The sequence below is a fragment of the Dermacentor andersoni genome, chromosome 5 (assembly GCF_023375885.2).
Source record: "Dermacentor andersoni chromosome 5, qqDerAnde1_hic_scaffold, whole genome shotgun sequence".
Taxonomy (NCBI): domain Eukaryota; kingdom Metazoa; phylum Arthropoda; class Arachnida; order Ixodida; family Ixodidae; genus Dermacentor; species Dermacentor andersoni.
Window position 1 is genome coordinate 139,379,579 of NC_092818.1, and position 21,369 is coordinate 139,400,947.

The window sequence follows — 21,369 nt, forward strand, 5'->3', positions numbered from 1 at the left end:
AAAAGTAAGCAAGTCTGCGCGCACTTAGGTCAGTCATTCAACACGTGACTGCTTTGCTGACTGGCCGTATCTGCCGCGGGAAGCTTTATTCATTTCATCGAGTTCTCTTCACCGCTTTTTCTCTCACGTGGTACGAGGCTGAAAGCAGGCATTATGTGTTCTACTAAACCACATATACAGACACAACGTTTGAAAAACATTACAATACGCAGTGGCTCTTCGAGTGAATAGACGGGAACATTTTATTAAATATACGACCAATCGTGACAAATTAACGAAGTCACATAATGTTAGCGGATTTGTTTGCTCCAGGGATGTCCGAGTATTGCCATCGTAGTGGGAAGTGTTGCCATAACTGTCATGCACATCATTCGTGCGCGAGAAAAGGAAAGCAGGAAGGAAAAAAAAAAATTGGAGTTGAACGATGCCCTCCGGTGGTGTGCAGTATTTTTCTTTTTTAATTTATCTGATTTATTTACTTATTTCGCCTATATATCTATGGCCTCTATGGCCTGTCCATTGGACGTACCGCGAACACTGCATTGCATGGCGTGTTGCTCAGCAACTCCGCCATACTCGCCTCTGGCGTGCAACTAAGTTACAATGTACAGAGAGGTCCACTGTTAAAGGAAACACTTGAGTGCACTGCATGTCCAGATTTTCCTCTCTAGCAAGAGTAGAATCACCTAGATTTGAAGCAGATAACTTGTAGTTGTTAGCTGTCACCCCATTCGACACACTTGTGCTGTGCACTAACATTGCTTCCGCAGCCACTTGCAGCTAGGATGGCAGCCAAACGGGGGCCGCACATTTGAGTGTTCCCTTTAAAAGTGGACTGCACTGTACATCTCGCTGACGTCAACGGTGCCATTCATTGCTCTTAAACGGGCCTGCAATTTCGCTCACCCTCGTTTTCACCGCGTTCCGAGGCCAATGGGTCCGCTGTGCGCGCCTTCTTCCGGACTTGCGGTCGCCGCGAAGCCAGCACAACGGGGAATCCCACCCCCTCCCCCCCGTCCGCTCCTCTTTCCAGGTGCCTCCCGTGAAGTGAAAGCGAAGTTGCGCCACTTTCCTTTGACCTTGTTCCACGGGCCACCCCTTGTTTGGGTTCTCTTCCGTTGACCGGGCGCGCATAACCTTCTGGCCCGTATGGCCCATTGTTACCGCGGCGCACCAGGCGCGATTTCCGTTCGCGTCTTCCCCCCCCCCTCCCCCCTCCTCGAGTGCCGAGTTTTCCGCTTCTTTAGGAAAGCGTTTTGTTGCACCGCTGCGCGTTCCCGTCCATGGCCTTTAGAGTTGCACACGAAGATTCCTTAAGATTCTACAGCAATCGTCGTTTCTGGCGCACGGCGTTTTAAACGCCGGTGCAATTAAATCGGGACGGACACATGCTTTGTCCTTTGTCCTTTAGCCAATGTAACGAGTATACGCTCAGTACAATGGCGGACGCTCAGTGAACGGCCTCAAGCGGAGGTTTGCGAAACTAGTTTAAGCGCGCCGTGTTAAGTGTCGCTCTCATCTCGGTCTGCGTATTCTTCTTCGTTCCCCGTTTTTCTTCTTTTCTTTTTCATTTTTTTCGCCACTCATTATCACTGGCACTGTACACGACACGCTAATTAGCCTTTGCTGAATAGCTTCACCGTGGTAGAGAAGTTCTCCTAGCGCCTTTAACAGCCAGCACTGTCGTTAGGTCGACAGAGAGAAACAGTTGCAAGCGCTGCATTCGCAACTGAGGTAATCTTGCCACTTTTCTTTTTTCTGCGTTTTAGCTTTTGTTGCACTTTTGCTTGCTCTTAGCATGCCACTATACCAACTTGTCAAGTTTCTTTTTTTGTTGAATGCAAGATTCTGGTAACTGCTGCATTCACCTAATGAACTGGCTCAATTCGACCATAGCTATAGGTTTACGTGGCAATGTAACGAGATAAGTTTACTCTTAGCTTGCGCGCGAGAAAACTCGCCAGCACCAACCTACCTGGAAGGATTTCTTCCCGCGTCATCGCGAATAAGAAACGCCGAGGACAACGAACCAAAGACAGCCCGAAAGTGAAGCGGCAGCAACGGTGTTTCTCCTTTTTCTTTTTTTCTTCCAAAGGAAAAATGGGCCGACCGGGCAAAGACCCGTTCCGCAACCACCACTACCTCCCCACTATTACAGCTTCCCTCTCGAACCTTTAGCTGTCTTCCGTGTAACACCGCGGAAACGGTGGCTCAAAAGAAAGGGAAATGGAAAAGGGGGATGGGTGCGGTAGGAACGCGGGGTGCCTCTCAGGGGAGCCCCCCACTTTCTACCGGGGCAATGGGACGATGAAGACTCTCGCCGAAGAGCAAGACCCCCCCCCCCCTCCTCCCTACTCCCCCTTCCTTTTATTTTTTTAACTGTTCGAACCTCTCGCTGATCTAGTTCCCCCTTCCCGGCGCGCTAAGGTAGCGGCTTCCGCGTACCACGCGAACAACGGGAAGAAAAGGGAGGAAGAAGAAAGCGGGCCACGCGGAAGCGTCCTGGGAAAAAGGAAGAGAAAGCTCTTTACGGTCCCCGTCCCAGAGGCCGACGGAGAGACGAGGCTTTCTCCCGCACTCCGGCGGTAGTATGGAACGAGGGGGGCCCGCAAGCGGGACCACCTCGTGGGTTCCTTTTTCTTTCTTTCTTTTGCGATTATTATTTTTTTTTTTTTTTTTTTTTGTCTGTTGCACCGGGCGCCCATTGAGTGTCGCTTTCTCTGCCGGAGCACTTTGCAGAGAGGTTGCGTCGAGACCCACCGCTGACCCGTTCCGCGGCTTCGGATTCGATGTCGACTGCTGCGAACTTTACTCCTCGTAGCGTCGTCGTTACGTGCAGCCGTCGCTTCCTGGCGGAAGGGAGACGCCGCCGAGGCGAGGATTGGGGAAAACGTCTGGGCTTTGTATGCGTTTGCGCGCCTGCATTTGGTGTGCTCAACGCGGAAGTTGCGTGCTCGTCTCCCTGTTATTATTATTATAATTATTATTATTATTATTATTATTATTATTATTATTGCTGCACCATTGTGGTGACACGAAACGCAGCAGAAACAGTGGCGAAGGGACACAAACCTACGTGCGGCATTGCGGTCCATGTATTACGCTCTAAGAGTGCACGCTACACAACAGGAAGCGAACCAAGCTAGTCTCGATGGACTTGACTGTGTTTGGTGTTCTGGCGTCTTGCTTCAGAATCATCTTTAACTGCGTACTATGAGACGTTGTCACTTTTCGGAGGGCGCCGACTTCTCTGAAGTGTGAAATATAAAAAAAGAGCACTGAATGAACTTTATACATTCAGGGCGGAATGCAGGAAAGCAGTTGACAGAGAAGGTTTCACCGCGATTCCTATCGTTCATTTGAAGCCGGCCGTATTTGTTGTCGTCTGTTTCGTGCCATCAAAGCGCCGCTTTACAGACCAGAACCACATCACACTGTCTGACCTTGTCGTTTGCGAAACCTTATTCCTGGATGGTGTTGTATACTATGACATAACGAGGCGCCAAATACTGTTTGTAGCGCCTATCGGAACGAAATATCGAGCAGCGGAATTCACTAAACATTTAGTTCGTAAGTAGCTAGTGCTGGCAATGGACCGGCGGCCTCCACTAACAATACGTCCGACATCGCGATTTGCAGATATATCATCTTACGAACAGCTTCAGTGTAAGAGGCTTTTGGGAATGCAGACGAACGATATGCTAACAAGCAAGCAAGGAACACAAACAACTCGCACTGGCCACTCGGAGCATCACTTATACCTGACGTCATACCTGACGGCAAATTATTGAAACTTTAACTAACCGTTGAAATGTGCGCGTTGCGAAACGTTTTTATTACTATTATTTTATACTGCAACATCAGTTAAGGGCTCGAAATTGAGCTTACCTTGACCGTCCCGTCCGCCCGTACATTAAGTTGCGCTGGCGGCAACCGTTGTCGTCATTGACGGCAGATAAAGTTGTTTTGTCGTCGTCAGACCGCCTCGTCATCTCTAGCTTCACCGTCGCCACAGGGCGAATTAGGAGAAAGCTTATCCACAACTGCTACGGCTGAGATCCGAACCCACGTCACCTGATACCAAGAAGTCTTCAATTCAGCAACTTCCTCATCCATGGTGGCTTAAAACATTGATTTGCTCTAACAGTTCCAGAAATGGTGTACGGAAAGCTTTATACTTAAAGGCATAAATACTACAAGTTCTTGAAACTTACTGCACAGACAACAGCGCAACCTTACAATAATAACGCGCAAAAGAAGCGAAAGTAGACATAATACTGAAGATTGTCTGAATCAAGTATATCCCCAATAGTTGAAACGTTGAACCCCCAACACGTAAAATCTTTGACCAAACAGGTTGCGAACAAAAGGTTCCATAAAGCTGTAGATTTCAAAAAAGTAAATCTAGTCCATACCTAAACACGGGGAGTGCCAAGAGTGCCATGTTCTGTCCATGCACGTATTTCGAACTCCGCAACATGCACTACTGTCTCATGAAGTGGAAGTTTCGCACACCGCTAGGAAGATATAGTCAAAACTTATTTATGTAATCCACACTTTTCTTTCTGTAATATCATAGAATTTATAGTTATCGTTGAAATAGTAAATATCGTTCGATTTTCATTTTTATTTTTTGGAAATCTTATTGTACATTAATACATTTTTATATGACCGCACCTCTGCCCCAGTCGAGCAGCCTGTAGCTGCTAGCTTCTTGTTCAGTTACGTGTTGTGAATGGGCGCAAATATTTGTGAGAAATGCAGCCAAACAAAATTAAGGTGGTGGTCTTCACAGTGGGAGAATGCTGCTGTCGCAGTAGACAAGTTCAGAACCGAAAGAATCGCTGAAGTCTGCATGCTGCCTTCTTTTTATTCTATTATATTTCATTATTATTTTTACTCTTGTTTAGGTACAGCCACACATTTAATCAAGACATCCTATAGTATACGTCGTCGTGAAAGAGCTAGAAGAACGACTTAGTCTTACTCGGACTCAACGCATATTGCGTAAATGACCTGCCCTGCAGATTATAGAAAGGGGACCCTTTATCCCGTAAATGTTCAGCGTAATTGCTAGACATCCATGCGTTTGACCGTATTGTGTGTGCCGCCGTATACTGAATATGGCAGCGTGTGGAAAAGCTTCCGTTTCTAATCGATCGTATGCATTCTGTTACAGGACTGCCTGTTGCAAGCGCAACAACATTGGATATACGCACATACTCGAAGCACTGACGTGTTCGTTTCTTCATTCGCGGTCCGGTAAGTCGTGCATGCATATCGCCAGTTTTTTTATTTCATCACCTAAACTCTGCGCTAAACAGCGTTGCCACATTTCTGTGTTGCCGAGGCCTCCGCGTGCTGATCTCGATTTGTATCGACCGTACAGGACACTGCTCGCTTTCCGATTGCATACAATGTAAGTTATGCAATAGGGTAGGAGGCCGGCTAGCGCCGATAGAATGAAGTGCACACCTTTACGTGTGTGTCTATTCTTTGCTTCTGGGTCACACTGTTGTGTCCGCAGTTCCCACATAGTTGCAGGATGCTCGCTCGATTGTTGCGAGGATTATAGGTTAGCAGCGTTACGTGCTGCAGTTTGCGCACGTGCTCAGTCAGTCAGTAGAGCACGTTTTCCGACGCTGTAAGAGGAAAGGGTCTTATATCTTCGCAGCACTCCGGTTAGCTTATGCGGCGACACATACGGAGAGGTCATAAGAAAGATATTTGGAAGCGACCAGTTGCATCCGGGATCATTGAATAGCTGCTTTGAAATTTGAGGCTTCGCTATACATGTTCGGCGGTTTCACTTATACGATATTCCCGAAGAACAGATGTGTTCTTGTAAACCTTGTGCAGGACGACATTCTGTAGTAGTAGTCATTGCGGCAGGTGCGAGAGGTCGGGGATGAAGCAATCGGTTGCAACTTTTTCGGCCTTTTTAAGATGAAAAGTCGTGCTTTAGCAACAAGCCCCTGTCCTTTACAACATACATGCCCGCTGTTTTCCGCTGTACTGTAAGCTTAGGGCTATTCGCTTATGCAAACATGTTTTTAGAAGTGGGGTGCGCCGCGAGAGAGTGTTTTCTTTGTAATTCCTGCCGAGAAACTGGTTTCATAATTGGGTAATAGCGTGTTTCATCGCAACTTGTCGTCCGCGGTAGGAACGCAGGCACTTTGTTTCGTGCTGAACTGTTGAAAGACTTCGTGGTATTTTCGAGGCTGTTTTCGCGATGTAGAGCCCCGTTGCTCAAGATGGGCTTATCTAATTTGTATCAGGATGCTGCGCGGGGCTGGTCAAAACTTGCATTCACACTAAGATCTACAGCTTCGGCTGAGGGACCTTAGTTGTGGCTGGTGTACACTGACAGGTAGGACACACTGCCTGATGTTCATGCCACCATGTTTCTGAAATTCTATCGTGGTGGCGCTTTGTTGTAATGGTGACTGCGTCAGTTTTATTTTTTGTAAGCTTTGTGCTAGTCTTTTTTTTTTTTTTAGTAGTTGCAGGTTACCGTTAAGTACCTCGTGTATGCTTGACACCGCTTTCACACTGCGACAGCATTCTCACATTGAAATCTCGGAAGTCGTGCGATAGTACGGAAAAGAACGGTGATAAGACAATAAGCACTGGATCTTAAACACGGTTGTTAAAAGGTCTGCACGTACGTAGAAAACCCCCTGCGAAGCTGGCTTTCCCACGATATGACTCTTAATAGGCGGAAGCCTGCTTCTGTGATTCACTTCGATTTACGGGCGATAGCCAACATTTTGCAAGTAGATAGTATAAATTTACGGCCGCGCAGACCAGAAAGTTACGTTTTCATGCGACTAGCTATCGACATTAAAACGACACAGAGGTAATGTTATACAGCTTTTGTCATAAGTTTAGAAGCCACCGCCGGCGAGATGGGTCGCACGTTACGTTTCTCATTAAATTGTCGTTGCTCCATAGCCGAGGAGGTTGAGATGTTCAGCGTTGCGCTGACTGTTCAGAGCTTTGGAACGCTCATGGCGTACCACGAAATCCAAAGAACAGAGCCTGGCGACAGGTCTTGCCGCCTTTATCGAGTGACTTCGACACATAAAAAAAAAAAAAAAATGTATGTAAGATGTTCGGTTATACTATTCTGCTCCGACGTTCAATAAAAAGAGGAACACCCTGAGAAGAACAAATCCACGGCGATACAAAAAGCACTCAAGAACGATTTCTCGCGAGTAGCTCAGAAGCCGCTGGCACGTAAAGCACAAGTTCACAATTCAAATTCGAAAGCTAGAACACAAGCTCAATGCAATCTGTGTGAAAAAAGAACCTATGTAAAAAAAGGGGGGACCATGACTATATACTATACATCGCACTATATAAGAACAATATGAACGTACAAGAACACATCTCATGAATCATCGGCTCTACGTAGCCATAACTGTCGCAAACGTCAGCGTCCGCGTCTGAATAAGTGTTGTCTTTAATTTTCTGATATCCTCATTTCTTGAAAAAAGCGTATACTCGGGAAAGTCTGCATGTCAGAGCATAAGTTATATTAGTAGCGCTCAAATGAATATTATTAAATGATTTTATGCCTCGTGACCCACAAGTGGCGTGGCATGTGCTGAACGCCTTGTGGTAGCCAGCAGTGGTGATTACAAGAGGGGGCTTAATCGAGGCATGACACGTGCTTCATACATGTGTAACATATTTCGGAGGCGACGCTGGTAAGTAGCCGCAAGCGCTTGGTCGAATCTCGGGCCTATCAAAAGCAATCCAGAGATTGCGAAACGCGAGTGAAACGCAGCTGGCCTTCGATACGAAATTGGTTACCACAGGCTCGCCCCGGTGGGGGCCGATTAAGTTGGTAAGGGCTCATTGTACGACAGTGACAAGACGTAGGAGTATTTTATGTATAATTCCATATAGTTATATTCATTTTTGAAATAAAATAAACAGAAGCGACCACAAGAGGAATTAGAGGGAACGTAAACTTGTCCATAAATGCCGCACATGCTCAGATCAAAGGCAGGTGTGGTCCGAGAAACAGTGATGGCGCGTTATGACCTTGGCACTGCAAATGGGCCAGTCATACTACGAGTATAGAAGCTAGCTCGGTTAGCCAGTAATGACTCCAAAACTAGTGACAAGTGGTGGTGCCACGTTAAAATTCCTGCACTTGCAGCTTCCCCCGCCTGGCGTCACGGGAAAGCCCGTGACGTCGCATTCACATCAACGGTACAGCGGCGCTGCCGCCAAATTAAAGACGAATGTTGGAACTTCACTGCTGTCCGTCACTGACGTCTTCGGCAAAGTCAGTGCAAATAAAGCACTCAGAATGACGGGGATCACGTCGCAATATATTGGTTGTGATTCCACAGTGGCAAGTTCGATGTCATTGGCTGTTCAACCTTGCCTATTGCTTTCTTCTTTCTTTTAGTTAATGTTCTTTCGTTTTTTCTTTCTTTCTTCAATTAATTAATTCATTCAGCCTACTTTTAAAAAATTTTGTTTGTGCGGTATGCTTGAGCCATAACGCTGAAAACGCACCCTATGCTTCAAACACTTACGTTTCGTGTATCGCTTAGCACAGTCGGTCGTGCATGTCTGTATGCTGCTGAAGAATCTTCACAGGAAGCTTTAGGGGAGGCCCCGCCAAGTTGGGTTCATTGACGACAATATTACGGGGACATGCATTCACTACAATTTTGCGATCATAACGCTTTCAACAACCGTCCACCATGGTGTACATCTCCGTAGTTGTTGACTCAAACGTCCGTCGAGATTTATAAATCAGGAAACTTCTCTCAGTGAGTTGAGCTTCTCAGCTATATACGAGTCGAGGGCTTGTACGTATGTGTTACTGCTCAAACGACTGTTGACGTCGTAGGATAGAAACATTACGGAGGTACATCTGCAGTTTAGCCTCATTCGGTATGACCTGCACTCGCTTCAACCACGGCGAAACACATGCTATAGGGAAGCTATATATATATATATATAGGGCTTGTTCTTGCTCTTATTCACGTGACCACCGCGGTCCCTTCAGTGTGGCGCGGACACATCTGCGTGGCGGGCGCTATCGGCCGGCCTCTCGCGCGCAAAAGCATGCTGTGAAAGCCTCGCTTTCTGCCGCTTCGTTTATTGTACATGGGGAATTCCGTGTACGCTTTCGGGAAGGGGGGGGGGGGGGCGCCCCGCCCAGTAGCGCCAATGCAACTGCGGTGCGGATCGATCCGCTGACCACGCCCCCCTTGGCCGGCAGTCTTCTCGACTGACGACGAGTTATTAGCTTTCGCGAAGGTGCGCTTTGCGCGCCCGCCCCTCTGTCCCAACATTTTTCACTCCTTTCTGCTGGCCCGGCAGCGCCGGCACAAACGCGTGCGTGCGCGAGCGGGCGGGTGGCTCGCGCGCGCGCTCGTGTCGCGTATAATTGCGCGCAGCGTGTGTGTCAGAGGCTGCGTGTACCGTTAATCTTCGTTATACGGCCAACGACGACGCCCTTCGACATGGAAACGCGGGGCTTCGCGCGCCAAGGTGTTCATTAGGCGCTTTAAAGAAATCACCCGCACGTCTTTGCGGTTGAAGGGACGCGTTTTAAATTGCGCATATGTAGGGCTCCGTACGTAGTAATTGGCGAGCGTGCCCCTTGACCGGACCCGACAGATGGCAAATGCGTGGTGCTTGCTTGCATGTTTAGTTCTCATTTCTTTCTTTCCCCGGTGTAATATGGCACCGATAATTTTTATGCGCGTTACAGTTGTTCGGCCGTGACGTCTCTGAGAAAACGAATCCCGCGCGCTCTCTCGTGCGAGCCTTGTCGAAGGTATAGGAAGCGCTTATCTTTAGGGGTGCGCGAATAGTGAATTTTGAGACCGAATCGAATACGAATTGAATATAGGGCCAGAAGCGAATCGAATTGGATGTTGAATACTTTTCTAATAGGGGATTGCCGCTATCCCAATTTTTTTTTTTTTATTAAACGACGTTCACATTCCAGTATTCTCAATGTTAGCAAGTTTCCGTCATTACGTAGTGCGTTCTAAGCATTGTTAATCAAAAACACAAATAGAGCAAACAAGTACTTTCTTCCCATGCACAGCGCTCTTCAGAGAGTGCGAATGATCTTTGTACAACCTGTAAAATATGCGTGCCTAAGTGACTATAGCTTGATCCATGGACTAGGCAAGTTCTCGTGTTTTGTATACTACGCCCGTGGGGGTGAGAATTTGGCGTACCTTTGCTCCAATTTAATGTTTGTTTGGGCGTAGTTAACGTTTATAAATGTTCTAAAAGTATTCGGGAAATATTCGTATTTACGAATAGAACACTATTCGATTCGTTATTCGAAAATTTAGAATATCAGCCCACCCGAGGCAGGTATATACTTGCCTACGCGTGTACGGCAGCCATGGAGCGGCGCTTTCTCGATATTGCTGGAGCCTCGACCGCGTTTCTCGCGTTGGAGCCGATCGCTCTCGAAAGTTCCGTGCACCACTGTTCGAGAGTCCCACATACTTGGACGGCAAGTAAACGGGGGCGCTTATTCAGTTCACGCTTTCGCAAGTTGTTTCCTCGCGATGTTAACGTCGGCCTTCGGCGCGACGTAGCTGTCTCGCGAGCTCGCATGGCCTTTCGTTATCCAGAACGCAGCATGCATGTCGCGCTCTCATGCAGTGACAAGAAGAGCGGGAAAGCTGCGAACGCAATCGGGAGTTTTACAAATAGCGGACCCAAATTTAGCGGTCTGTATCGGCTCTCCAAACAAAGTGACTGTGGTGTTTGGGTTCCGTGCACAGATAATGCCGCTATAACCGTATATGCATACGCGCTGCCGGCGATCTGCTTGCGACTGCAATTTCTAGAATTGTAACGAAGTAGCCTTATCGAAACGTGTTGCAGGAACCTGTAAAATCCTTAGCGGACCTATGTGTGGACTCTTGCAGTAGGCGTATCCCAAGAACAGCGTCCACTGAAAACGATTGCAGCCCTGAGTGGTTTCCAAATAATCTCTAGCTGATGCGGAAGTCTCCCCATTGTTCACTGAAATCTGCAGTAAGTGGCGCCTCTGGAGACTTGAAGTCTTTCATCTGGGTTCAACGACGCTCGCTCGCCCGCCCTAATGAGGTTGTATGTAGCGTTTATTTGTCTTTTTAAATTATTATGATCTTTATTGTATTGTTTTAGGGCCCTCGCCAGTAGCCTCACAAGGTCTGCTCGGTGTATACCCTCGAAGTTCCGCTTCGGCATGGCTTCTTGTCTGGCTGTGGTGATTACATGAAAATTCGATTGCAGGGTCCTCCTCCATGCTGCTCTAGCTGATGCGGTCACGTACAGTCGGCGCCAAAAGCTTACAGGCCTGTGTAACTGATAAAAACGTGAATATTTCTGCAGCACGCAGGCGTGTGTTCTGGGCCCGTGTCGAAGAGAAAGCTCGTACGTTACCAGCTGTTCGTGTACTGTGAACCAATTATGGTATTCGACATATTGAAGCGGTCACCAGTTGCGAAGAGTAATTACGAGCGAAAAGCTATTTGAATTGGACCCTATTTCCAACCTGCATCATTATGTATGCCAACAACATATATACGGGGTTATCATCTTTAAGTTTTATGGAATTTTTAAAGATCGCATGTTCCAGAAAAGGTAATTCTATTAACTGGATTGTTCAGAGAAGCGGACATTACATGCACGAAAAATCGAAATACTTGTTCAAGTAATTAAGAAATGTTCCAATTAACTTCCTAATTAATTACATTACGGCACATATTGCAATTTGCGAATATAGTAGCCCGTGAGTTCGTCAGACGTATACACTTGGAGTGAGTTCTCCAACATGACACCAGTTTGTAGATATGCATGCGCCTTCAAACTCACTGCAATAATTCACTGTTGGTCTACTTACTCTTTTTAACAAAACGTTATTTTATGCATTGAAGCGTAAAAGCAACGGGAACGCCCATATATGTCGTCCCACATTTTCTGAAGTAATATCTCGAAACTGGTGCCATCCTGGAAATTGACTTCAAGTGTATGTGTCTGGCAAACTCGCCGTCTACAATTCGTAAAGTGCAATATGACGTGTAAAGCGTTGAATGTGTGTTTCGATTTCTCGGGCTAGTAATGTCCGCCACTTCGAATAATCCAGCTCAAAGACAAGAATTGTGCCACCTGCCACAGACGATTTATAAAAATTCCAGAAAATTTTAAAATGCTCACCGTGTATGGTTGTATATTTTTTTACCGGCCATACCGTCACAAACTGTTCGGAAAATCATTTTTTTTTCGCAGATCACGTGTCCTGCAAATTTTTGACGTGAACTGTACACGTTGCGCGCGCACGTGGCACGTGCAGACGTGGCACCTGCCAGCGAGGAAGTTAACCAGGAGTGGACAGGAGAGGGCAGATTTTCCCTGGAAGTACTATATACTCAGAACCGCTGACGCTGCAAAAACTGTCCTCACGAACGACCATGCACACCGACCCGGGCCTATACTTCGTCTCCGTCGGACTACCGCGGCCTGGAGAGCTCCTCTTCGGGCCACCGTGAAGTTCTGCCGCATTCTTCAATTTCGCCATCTCGGCTCTCAGGGCGGCTGAAAAACGCCAACGCGGCACAATTCGACAACATGACGGAATTTCAGTGTGTCCAGAATAGCACCTCTGTTTCGCTGCTTCCTCAGCGGGCAGCGTGCTTGGGGGTCCCGTGACGGAATGCGCCGCGCACGCGCCAAGTTCCGGAGTTGGCGCGCCCGCAAACAGCGAAACCTCGGCTGGCGCGTCGCGCTGCCGCCGCCGCGGCAGCAGCCTCTTGCGCGGCCGCGGAGGGAGAGGAAGCCGCTCAGACGGACGTCGTCTCGCCCTGATAGAAATTTGCGGCCGCAACGGCGCGAAAAAGAACAAAAGAGACGGGCGTCGGCGACGCACGTTCGTCGCGCCGTCGCCCGAAGGGCGCTTGGGAGCGCCCCCCCCCCCCGTGCGCGCATGTACGGACATGCGAGGCCAGAGGAACCGGCGCCTCCGGCTTGCCGCGGGGCTGCGGTTGCGCTCGTCGTCTCTCGCGCTGCACGGCGCGCGAGTCTTCGAATTCGCCCCTTGTTTCGGATCGGAGTGCTGCTATAATGCCCCTCGTACTTTAGGGTGCTCTTGGCCTGGGCTATAGTCGGTTAGTTTAGACCAGTCTTGCTTCGGCTTGGTGCAGCGAGCTTGGTGGCACGCGCCGTAGGCCCGTTTCAAAGGGGATGCTCGCGTGGTCATCGTCACGGTCTGTACTTGAAAACAGCTCGAAATGACTCGTGTCAGGAAGACGACATGTTTATCGTTCGCTCGTTTGTACGTGTCTCTGACGCTGTTTGCGGAGCTCTCACCGTCTCTGTCAGTAGTTTCGAAGCCACTGCACGAGTTGCGGATGGATGGATGGATGGATGTTATGAGCGCCCCCTTTAAAACGAGGGGGGGGGGGGGGTTGCGCCACCAAGCTCTTGCTATTATACTGCTTGATGTCCCACATAGGTTAAACAATAAAAAAAAGAAGAAAACACTATGAACTACCCCACCCAAATTTTCTGATCACCTATTTCGAACTGTGCTTTTGTACGTCTCCGTTTTCTGTCGTTTCCCTACTTTTCTTCCACCAATCCTCCAATCGCCTCTTACTAATGCCTATTGCGGACATGTTTACTTTTCCACTGCTCTCGCTGAACCCAAGTGCTTCAAGGAGGCCAGTGGTGCCTAAATCGACCGCTGGGTGGACGTCTTCACATTCTAATAAAACATGCTCCATAGTCTCCCTAGCTTTACAGCAGCAAGCACATGCTTCTTCTTCCGTCTTATATATCGCTTTATAGGTGCGTGTTTAAGGCATCCCGATCTCGCTTCGAAAAGTAATGAGCTTCCCTTTGAGTTATCATAAATTGTTTCTTTCCTGGTTTCTTTTTTTCCTCTTAAATAGTTACTCATGGCAGGTCTCTTTTCCATTGCCGCCACCCATGAGATTATTTCAGCCTCTCTAACTTTCCGCTTGACCTTCTTTGTTGCTGTGTTGCCCACCCTACAGGCCGCATGCATACTTGCTGGTAAGCTTCCTAGTTCTTTTCCTCCAATGTGAATCAATGTTTTTCCTGTACAGATACCTGGAACACTCTCCCAGCCCATTCACTTTCTTCCATATTCCTCAGCCGTTCTTCATAGTCAATTTTACTGCGAGCTTCCCTCACTTCAAAACTAGTCCAGCCCATATCACCCTGAACAGTTTCATTTGTAGTCTTCCCGTGAGCGCCCAATGCGAGGCGACCCACTGACCTTTGGTTCCCGTCGAATCCTGATTGTACCCCTGATTTAAAGCAAACAACCGCATTTCCAAAAGTAAGTCCTGGAACCATTACACCTTTCCACATACCTCGGAGGACCTCGTACCTATTGTATCCCCATAGCGCTCATCGCTTCATTATGGCTGCATACCTCGGAGGACCTCGAACCTATTGTATCCCCATAGCGCTCTGTGCTTCATTATGGCTGCATTTCTCTTCCCCTTCACTGTTATTGTTTTTTCCTGTGTTTCCATATATCTATTGCCTTCGTTTATCCATATACCAAGATATTTATATTCTGTTACCCGAGGTTTTTCCTGGCCCCGTATCTCCACTGTCTGTTCACTGTTTTCATTGAATACCATAACACTTGATTTTCTAACACAAAATTTCAAACCTAAATTGTTGCCTTCCTGCCCACAGATATTAGCCAGACGTTGCAAATCGCTTTGCTTGTTAGCTAGCAACACAATGTCGTCCGCATAAAATAAACCTGGGAGCTGCTGCTCTATTACTGTACCCGCCTGTTTGTATGAGATATTACCCGATATTACTTCCTTCTAGCGCCCTCTCCATCATCACCATGTACATGACAGAAAGACCGAACTCGAAGACCGAAAGACCCTGTTGCAGCGCCCTCTGGGGGTGCTCCCGTATAGGACACTAGAGCGTGTTGCCGGGTGTGCTGAAGTAGCATTCGTTTCAAATTCCTGCTTTTCTCCGCGCTATTAGTCTACATCTCTTTGCGAAGTTATAATATTAGAGGAGCCTGGCCGCTATGTTGGTCGAAGAGCTCGCTGGATTTGTAGAGCACTCCGCATCTCGCCACAACTTATGAATAGCGTACGTAAGTGGACACTTAGTCAAGTGATGCCCGGCGTAACGTGGAAGTAAGTCCGTTTTGCCTCCAGCAATGAGACACGCAGTACGTTTGGCAATTATTTCCGGCAGACTTCATTACAAATTACCTGCGTTCAGTATCCTGCATGGCCTCATCAAGGGTGGAGGACGTGGGGAGCGGAGGTATATGTACTCGGTAAGCGCCCACCTAGTGGACTATCCACTTCTGCTGCTTTTGAAGTGCCGATTGGCAGGGCTGATGCATACCTCCGAGAGGGAAACAGGCGCCCACAACCAGTTTCCTTCTCGCTGGTTCAAGCCCGGTCAATCAGCGGCGGCCTAAATGGACAGTCCTCTAAGTGGGCACTTACAGAACAAGAACACTCACCCCCCCCCCCCCCCCCTCACGTACTCCTTCGTTCACTAATATCTATCTTACATTATACTCAGTAAAAAGAAAGAAAAAAACGACTTCAAATGTGCTACGGGCTGCACGTATACGTGCAGTTTTCTTTTCTTTGTATACTATTAGCCAGTGCTCGTGCACTGCAGGCGCTATAGGCATGTTTTCGGTATATCTATGACACTGTGGAGCTCCTTTCAGAGCTCCGACCTCGCGTATTTGGCTGGTTCTATATATACCGCAGGCACCAACCCGTCTAGCCAGCAATGGACTCTTACGAACTTGCGTAAGCCATCGGTGACGTGTTATTTTTCCTCATCTTTGCAAACATTTACGCCCTGCCACGTCCATTCAATGTTATTTCCAGACTCTGGCTGCATACACCGCACTATGCACATCCTTTTCCGAAAGACAGTCGCTTTGTGGTGTGGCCGACGCGGCGGCTTCTAACGACTTAATCTGTTTACGTTCTTCACCACTCGCACGGTATACGGGCGCCAAGCTATTCTCCTTGTATCTCGCACCGCTGTTCCTTCTCTGTTGTGTTCGCTTGCGTTCTTTCCTGTCTCCCCGTCCCGAGCGGCAGAGTGGATAGCGGTGACAGCAGCATTGTTGCCGACCATTACCTAACCGTTTCTCTTTCCTCGGATGTTCCTCTGGCTCACGCTGCTCTTCTGCGCAACGTTGTTTTCGCGCACCACAAAAGTGACAGTATCCATCGGAACCAAAAGAATAAAGGAAAACGAATGCACACACACACACACACACACACACACACACACACACACACACACACACACACACACACACACACACACACACACACACACACACACACATGCACGCACACACGCACGCGCGTGCGTGCGTGCGTGTGTGTGTGTGTGTGTGTGTGTGTGTGTGTGTGTGTGTGCGTGCGTGCGTGTGTGCGTGCATGTGTGTGTGTGTGTGTGTGTGTGTGTGTGTGTGTGTGTGTGTGTGTGTGTGTGTGTGTGTGTGTGTGTGTGTGTGTGTGTGTGTGTGTGTTGGAAGGCTGAGCAAGTTTCTGTTCGGTATTTTTTACGCCCCCCCCCTCTTAACGCCCGATCCTTTGCCTATCCCCTAGAGAGATAGAGAGAGAGCAACGCTCTTTAAATGTTGCTGGACATGTCTGTCTCACCATATGCCTATAGAATCTTACTCTAGATGACGAAGGTGACATATTAAATGACAGATTGGTACATATAGTACACACGCAGACAACATACACAAGTGCACGCAGTAACAGCTAATTAAGGTTTCTGGTCAGGTTACTGACCAGCCAGGTCTCTGAGAAAGGCTACGAGAGCACTGCACTGCTCCAAGAACCATTAGCACTGCTCCAAGAACCAAGTATACGTGATACAACTCCAGGGAGCGGCCACGTAGATTTGAAATTTGGGTTTCATAGTAGGCCGCGTGGCGCGTGAAGACACACAAAGCATGCGTTAAGTCATCGCACACATCGCAATCGCAGGCATTGCACCATATAGATGGCGAACGCGTAAATTGCACTTTGTGCAAGAACTAGTTTGTGTGAGCGAAAGCCCGCTCTCAGCGTAAGCTGCGCCAGTATACACGACGGAACAGACAGACAACCAACCGACGTTAGAAGCTGTAACTACAGCCTGGAATTCGGCGTCTTTTCGAGGAAAAGCTCTCAACTTCCGCTTGAACTTACTACCTTGAACTCGCCGTGTATAAGTGTGTGCACTTGCAGTGCGTGGAGATGCACCCACAAGTGCGCTGCAGTTGCGCCGAGTCGGCTTGGTGTTGCTCTCTCACGCAGCTCCGTTTGCAACCCGTGATGAGGAATTTCATTCAGCGTAGCCTCTCAGCAAGAACCAGAGTGCCCGTATTAGCGAAAGGTGAAAGCGAAGGAAGCTATAGCTATATGTAGAGCAGCAACATAATGTACTTCTTACGCCGCATGACGCTTATGAACCGCACGTGCCTGCATGCATATGTCTTTTGTAACATGTACCGCGCGCTACTCCGCGGACTTACCGATCGTGCACGTGCTCTTTAAATATCCGGCCTACGAGACCCCCCCCTCCACACACACCCTTTTTTTGTAATCTCCGCGACCTGGCGAGGGCGCGTGTTGGGATTGTACCTCGCGCATATGAGAGGTGCTGCGGAAACCTACCCTTATCAAAAAGCAAGAGCGAACACGCCGTGGCACGCAGCCATTGTGCCTCGGCGGGAAAATATGGCATCGTGCGATGAAAGAAGAAGAAGAAGAAAAAAAAGAACGAAAACGTGGCATGGCTTCGCGCGGAACAATAAAGCCGCGGGATGTACGGCGTGGCGTCGCGGTCGCCGCATGGCGCACTTTGCGTAATCTCCCGAGGCTATAAGTGCAGGACGGCCCACGTGATGCCGAAACAAGACACTGTACATACACTTTCCTTTCCTCGTATATAATACTTGCCACTGTAACAACCGACGTCGTAAGGGAGCGCTACGGGGGAGAAAAATACAAAGAAAGAAAGAACGCTTCTGCGTGCCCGCTCGTGTTTCCTATGTATAGCAGCGCCGGTGGCGGCGGCGAAGGCGACCCGCGATGGGCCCAAATCGTGCCGCTGATTTCGTTGGCCTCTACCCCCCCCCCCCCCCCCCTCCTTTCCTGCTGTTCGCTTTCACCGATCCGTGGGCCACCGCTAAAGCGCGACGCGAGGAGCGCACCTGGATTTCACCTTCTTTCCCTATTTTGCGCGACTCACGCTCGTATCTTTAACTGCCCGCATTCCCTTTTCAGACACGCTCTCTCTCTCTCTCTCTCTCTCTCTCTCTCTCTCAATGCGTGTAAGCGTGCTGCACTTCTTTTGGCTTCCTGAGCTACGTGTGAGCGACTGGGCGCGAACGCACACACAAACTGCAGAGCGATGGACCGATGAAACGGGGAGGCTGCGCGTAGAAAAAATTTAGATCAGCTAGGATGTAAAAAGCAAATCAGGAGCGCGGGCGAGAGCGAACACTGGAACAATAACGAACGGAAAAAACGTACGTTCACGGAGGAGGGCTGGTGTGGGGGACTCGATTTTGCCTGCGCGTATAGAGCCGATATGAGGGAGTGGGCGAACGTATAGGTGAATACGTGCTGTAGATGAGGTCTTCACGTAAACCCCCCGCGCAATGAAGCTGCGTATAAATCGAGAGCACTCGCGAAGCACGAAGCCTACGCAGAGAGCCCCCCTTCTTCCTTCTTTCCCGGGTTCCTGCCGCCCTCGTGGTCTTCTGCCTCGTTGCGATACGGCTTGCCTCCTTTGCTCGTGGCTTTTTTTTTTTTTTCATTCTTTCTTTCTCCGCATACTGCGCTCGTCAGAGGGATCATTATTAAACGCGGCAGGGCCTTCTTTCTTTTTGATCAAAATGAAACAAGTAATGTCGTGTACAGATAAAAAAGAATGACTCCGTCATACTTTCCTTTTTTCCCCTCTGAAAATTTGAAATTCGATCGCACTGAGCAGCTGCTACTCGCGCGATCCAGGTATAGGGCCGTTCCCTCGCTTCTGCGTTCTTCCTTCCTGGTCGTTTGGAGCCCTTCTCGTTTTATTTCTCTCTTTCTTTCTTTCTTGCTTTCCTCTCGCGACTGTCCCCACATAATTCTCGAGTTCGCCCGCTGGCCAGCTTGGCGGGCCACGTCGTGTGTGGCGGCTACATCCCGAGGAACGACATTTCGCCTCGCATATATATATATATATATATATATATATATATATATATATATATATATATATATATGTATGTATATATACACACACACATAAGGCATGCGCACCAAAAGGGCCAACACGGTGCGTCCGAGTCCTGCCTGCGATGAGCTTGGCCTCGCGGATGCATATGTATACGAAGTTCGCGCGCACATTTCACATCCACTTTTCGAATCCGGAAGCCATCTGCATCCTGTTCATCTCTCTTATTCTGTGAGATTTTTGTTTATTCCACTCTTGTAGGGATTTTTTTTTCTCTGCGATCGCGGCGGTTAGGTCGTCGCTGTGAAGATCGCGTGACCATGTTAATTAGCAGCCGAAACCTTACGAATAGCTATATACAAACCTTACCTAAAATCATCCTGCGTCTCACAAGATGGTTTTGTAGTTTATGCTGTGGAGCTTTATCAATATTATGTACTAGATGTCAGTAGACTATTTGCATATAGAGGGAGGGAGGGAGGGAGGGGAGAGGCAGGGAAGTTACCTAGACTTTGTTCAGTTTGCTACCCTACGCGAACGAAGGGAGTGAAAGAGATAGAACGAATACAGGAGTTTAGACTAATCATTCACGCATTGTACGGGCAAGGCGCAGCGTATCTAAACAGTCTGGCGCTCAAGTCTATTGCTCGCTGTATAAATTCTCTATTCCCCGTAGCATGTGAAATAAAGTGCGCCTTCGCTTGCGCAATGACTTCGTCTATTGACTTCACTTACGCAATGAGTCAGTAGAGACGTTGTATAGGCTTTATAGGCTCGCCATCTATGACTTGACTTCATTGGACTGATGTCTTAGGATGCGTGCGAGATGCGCAACCTAAATTAAAGGTCAGTTCAGGGGCAACGTGAGAGTCCCTTAAATATGTATAGAGCCAGTCTATATTGAGCCGTTGAAGGTGCTAATCCTAGGTCAGGGAAATATGTGGACCCGCCGCGCTTATCTGACTTCGCAGTCGTCAACAACTCTCTCTTTATTTTATTTCCGTATCTGAATTCTAAATACGGTTATTGCCTGTGGATGTACGATTTGTATCATGTGGTATTACAGCGACTCATTCGTACGAAAGCAAGAGAGAAAGGGAGAGAGAGAAAGTAGCCTTCTCGAGCTTTGTATTGTGTGTAACGATTCCAAAATAGCCTCAACCACTTCCTCGTAGCGCTTACAGCACCACTAGCGCGAACGTGACACGCATGCTGATTTTGCTCGCCGATTCAACAAACAAGAGGCAAGGATGAAGGCCACGAAAAATGCGAAAAGCGTGAGAAAGTCGCTTATAGTTTTAAAGCTACATGCAAACACTGAAGAACAAGTTTACATCGTTTACACTGGTAAATTATTCCCACGACGCTCTTCTTACCTTCATCTGATTGCTTAGTAAGGTGCATTACTACTGGTGAAATTAAAGGAGAACTCTCTCTCTATCTATCTCTCGATCGCCCGTCACCTTTATCAGTATTGATTCATTCGGGGGTGGAGGAGGGGGAGCATTCGCGTGGAAGCGTTGGTACATCACTGCGACGTCTCGAATTTCCCTAATTTCGGGCATTCATACAGGCCGTTTTGGTGCAGGAAAAGTAGAAACCTGCTGGTTTTTCTGTCTTCATTCGCACCGTTGCATGATTATACCGGGTGTTTCAGCGAACACTTTCAAAATGTTCTTGAAATTGCCTGTGTCAAATATACAATTTTAGTCCATGAGCTGGTCTACTCGAAGAGGCGGACATTACTTGCATAAAAATAGAAATGCATAATCGGGCAATTCAAAAAATCACAAATAAACTTTTTAACTAATTACCTTATGGCACATTTTGCAGTTTACAAATTCTAGCTGGGGAGCTCGCAAGGCACTCGAAATGGGTTCTCGGGATGACATCAGTTTCGAGATACTTATTAATTCCCGAGCTTTGTGGAGAAACGCGTTGGCGTTCCAGTTACTTTTGTGCCTCAATGCAAAACGACGTTTTGTTAAGAAAGTAAGTGGAACGATAGTGCATATTTACCGCAAGTTTGGCGGCGCATATTTCGTAAGTGGTGTCATTCACACAATTCTTTTCAACTGGATATGCCTCGCAGTCTAACGTGCTAAAATTTTCTAA

The 21,369-nt window shown here is 48.0% G+C and overlaps 1 protein-coding gene across 1 annotated transcript in view; it reads left to right on the forward strand.

Annotated features, from left to right (window-relative positions):
* The window catches only part of LOC129384904 (uncharacterized), a 138,588-nt gene that overhangs the window by 67,290 nt on the left and 49,929 nt on the right, over nt 1-21,369 (forward strand). The window contains exon 3 of the mRNA XM_055070523.1: nt 5,180-5,262. Coding sequence (XP_054926498.1) covers nt 5,180-5,262 — 83 coding nt within the window. The remainder of the gene's footprint in view (nt 1-5,179; nt 5,263-21,369) is intronic.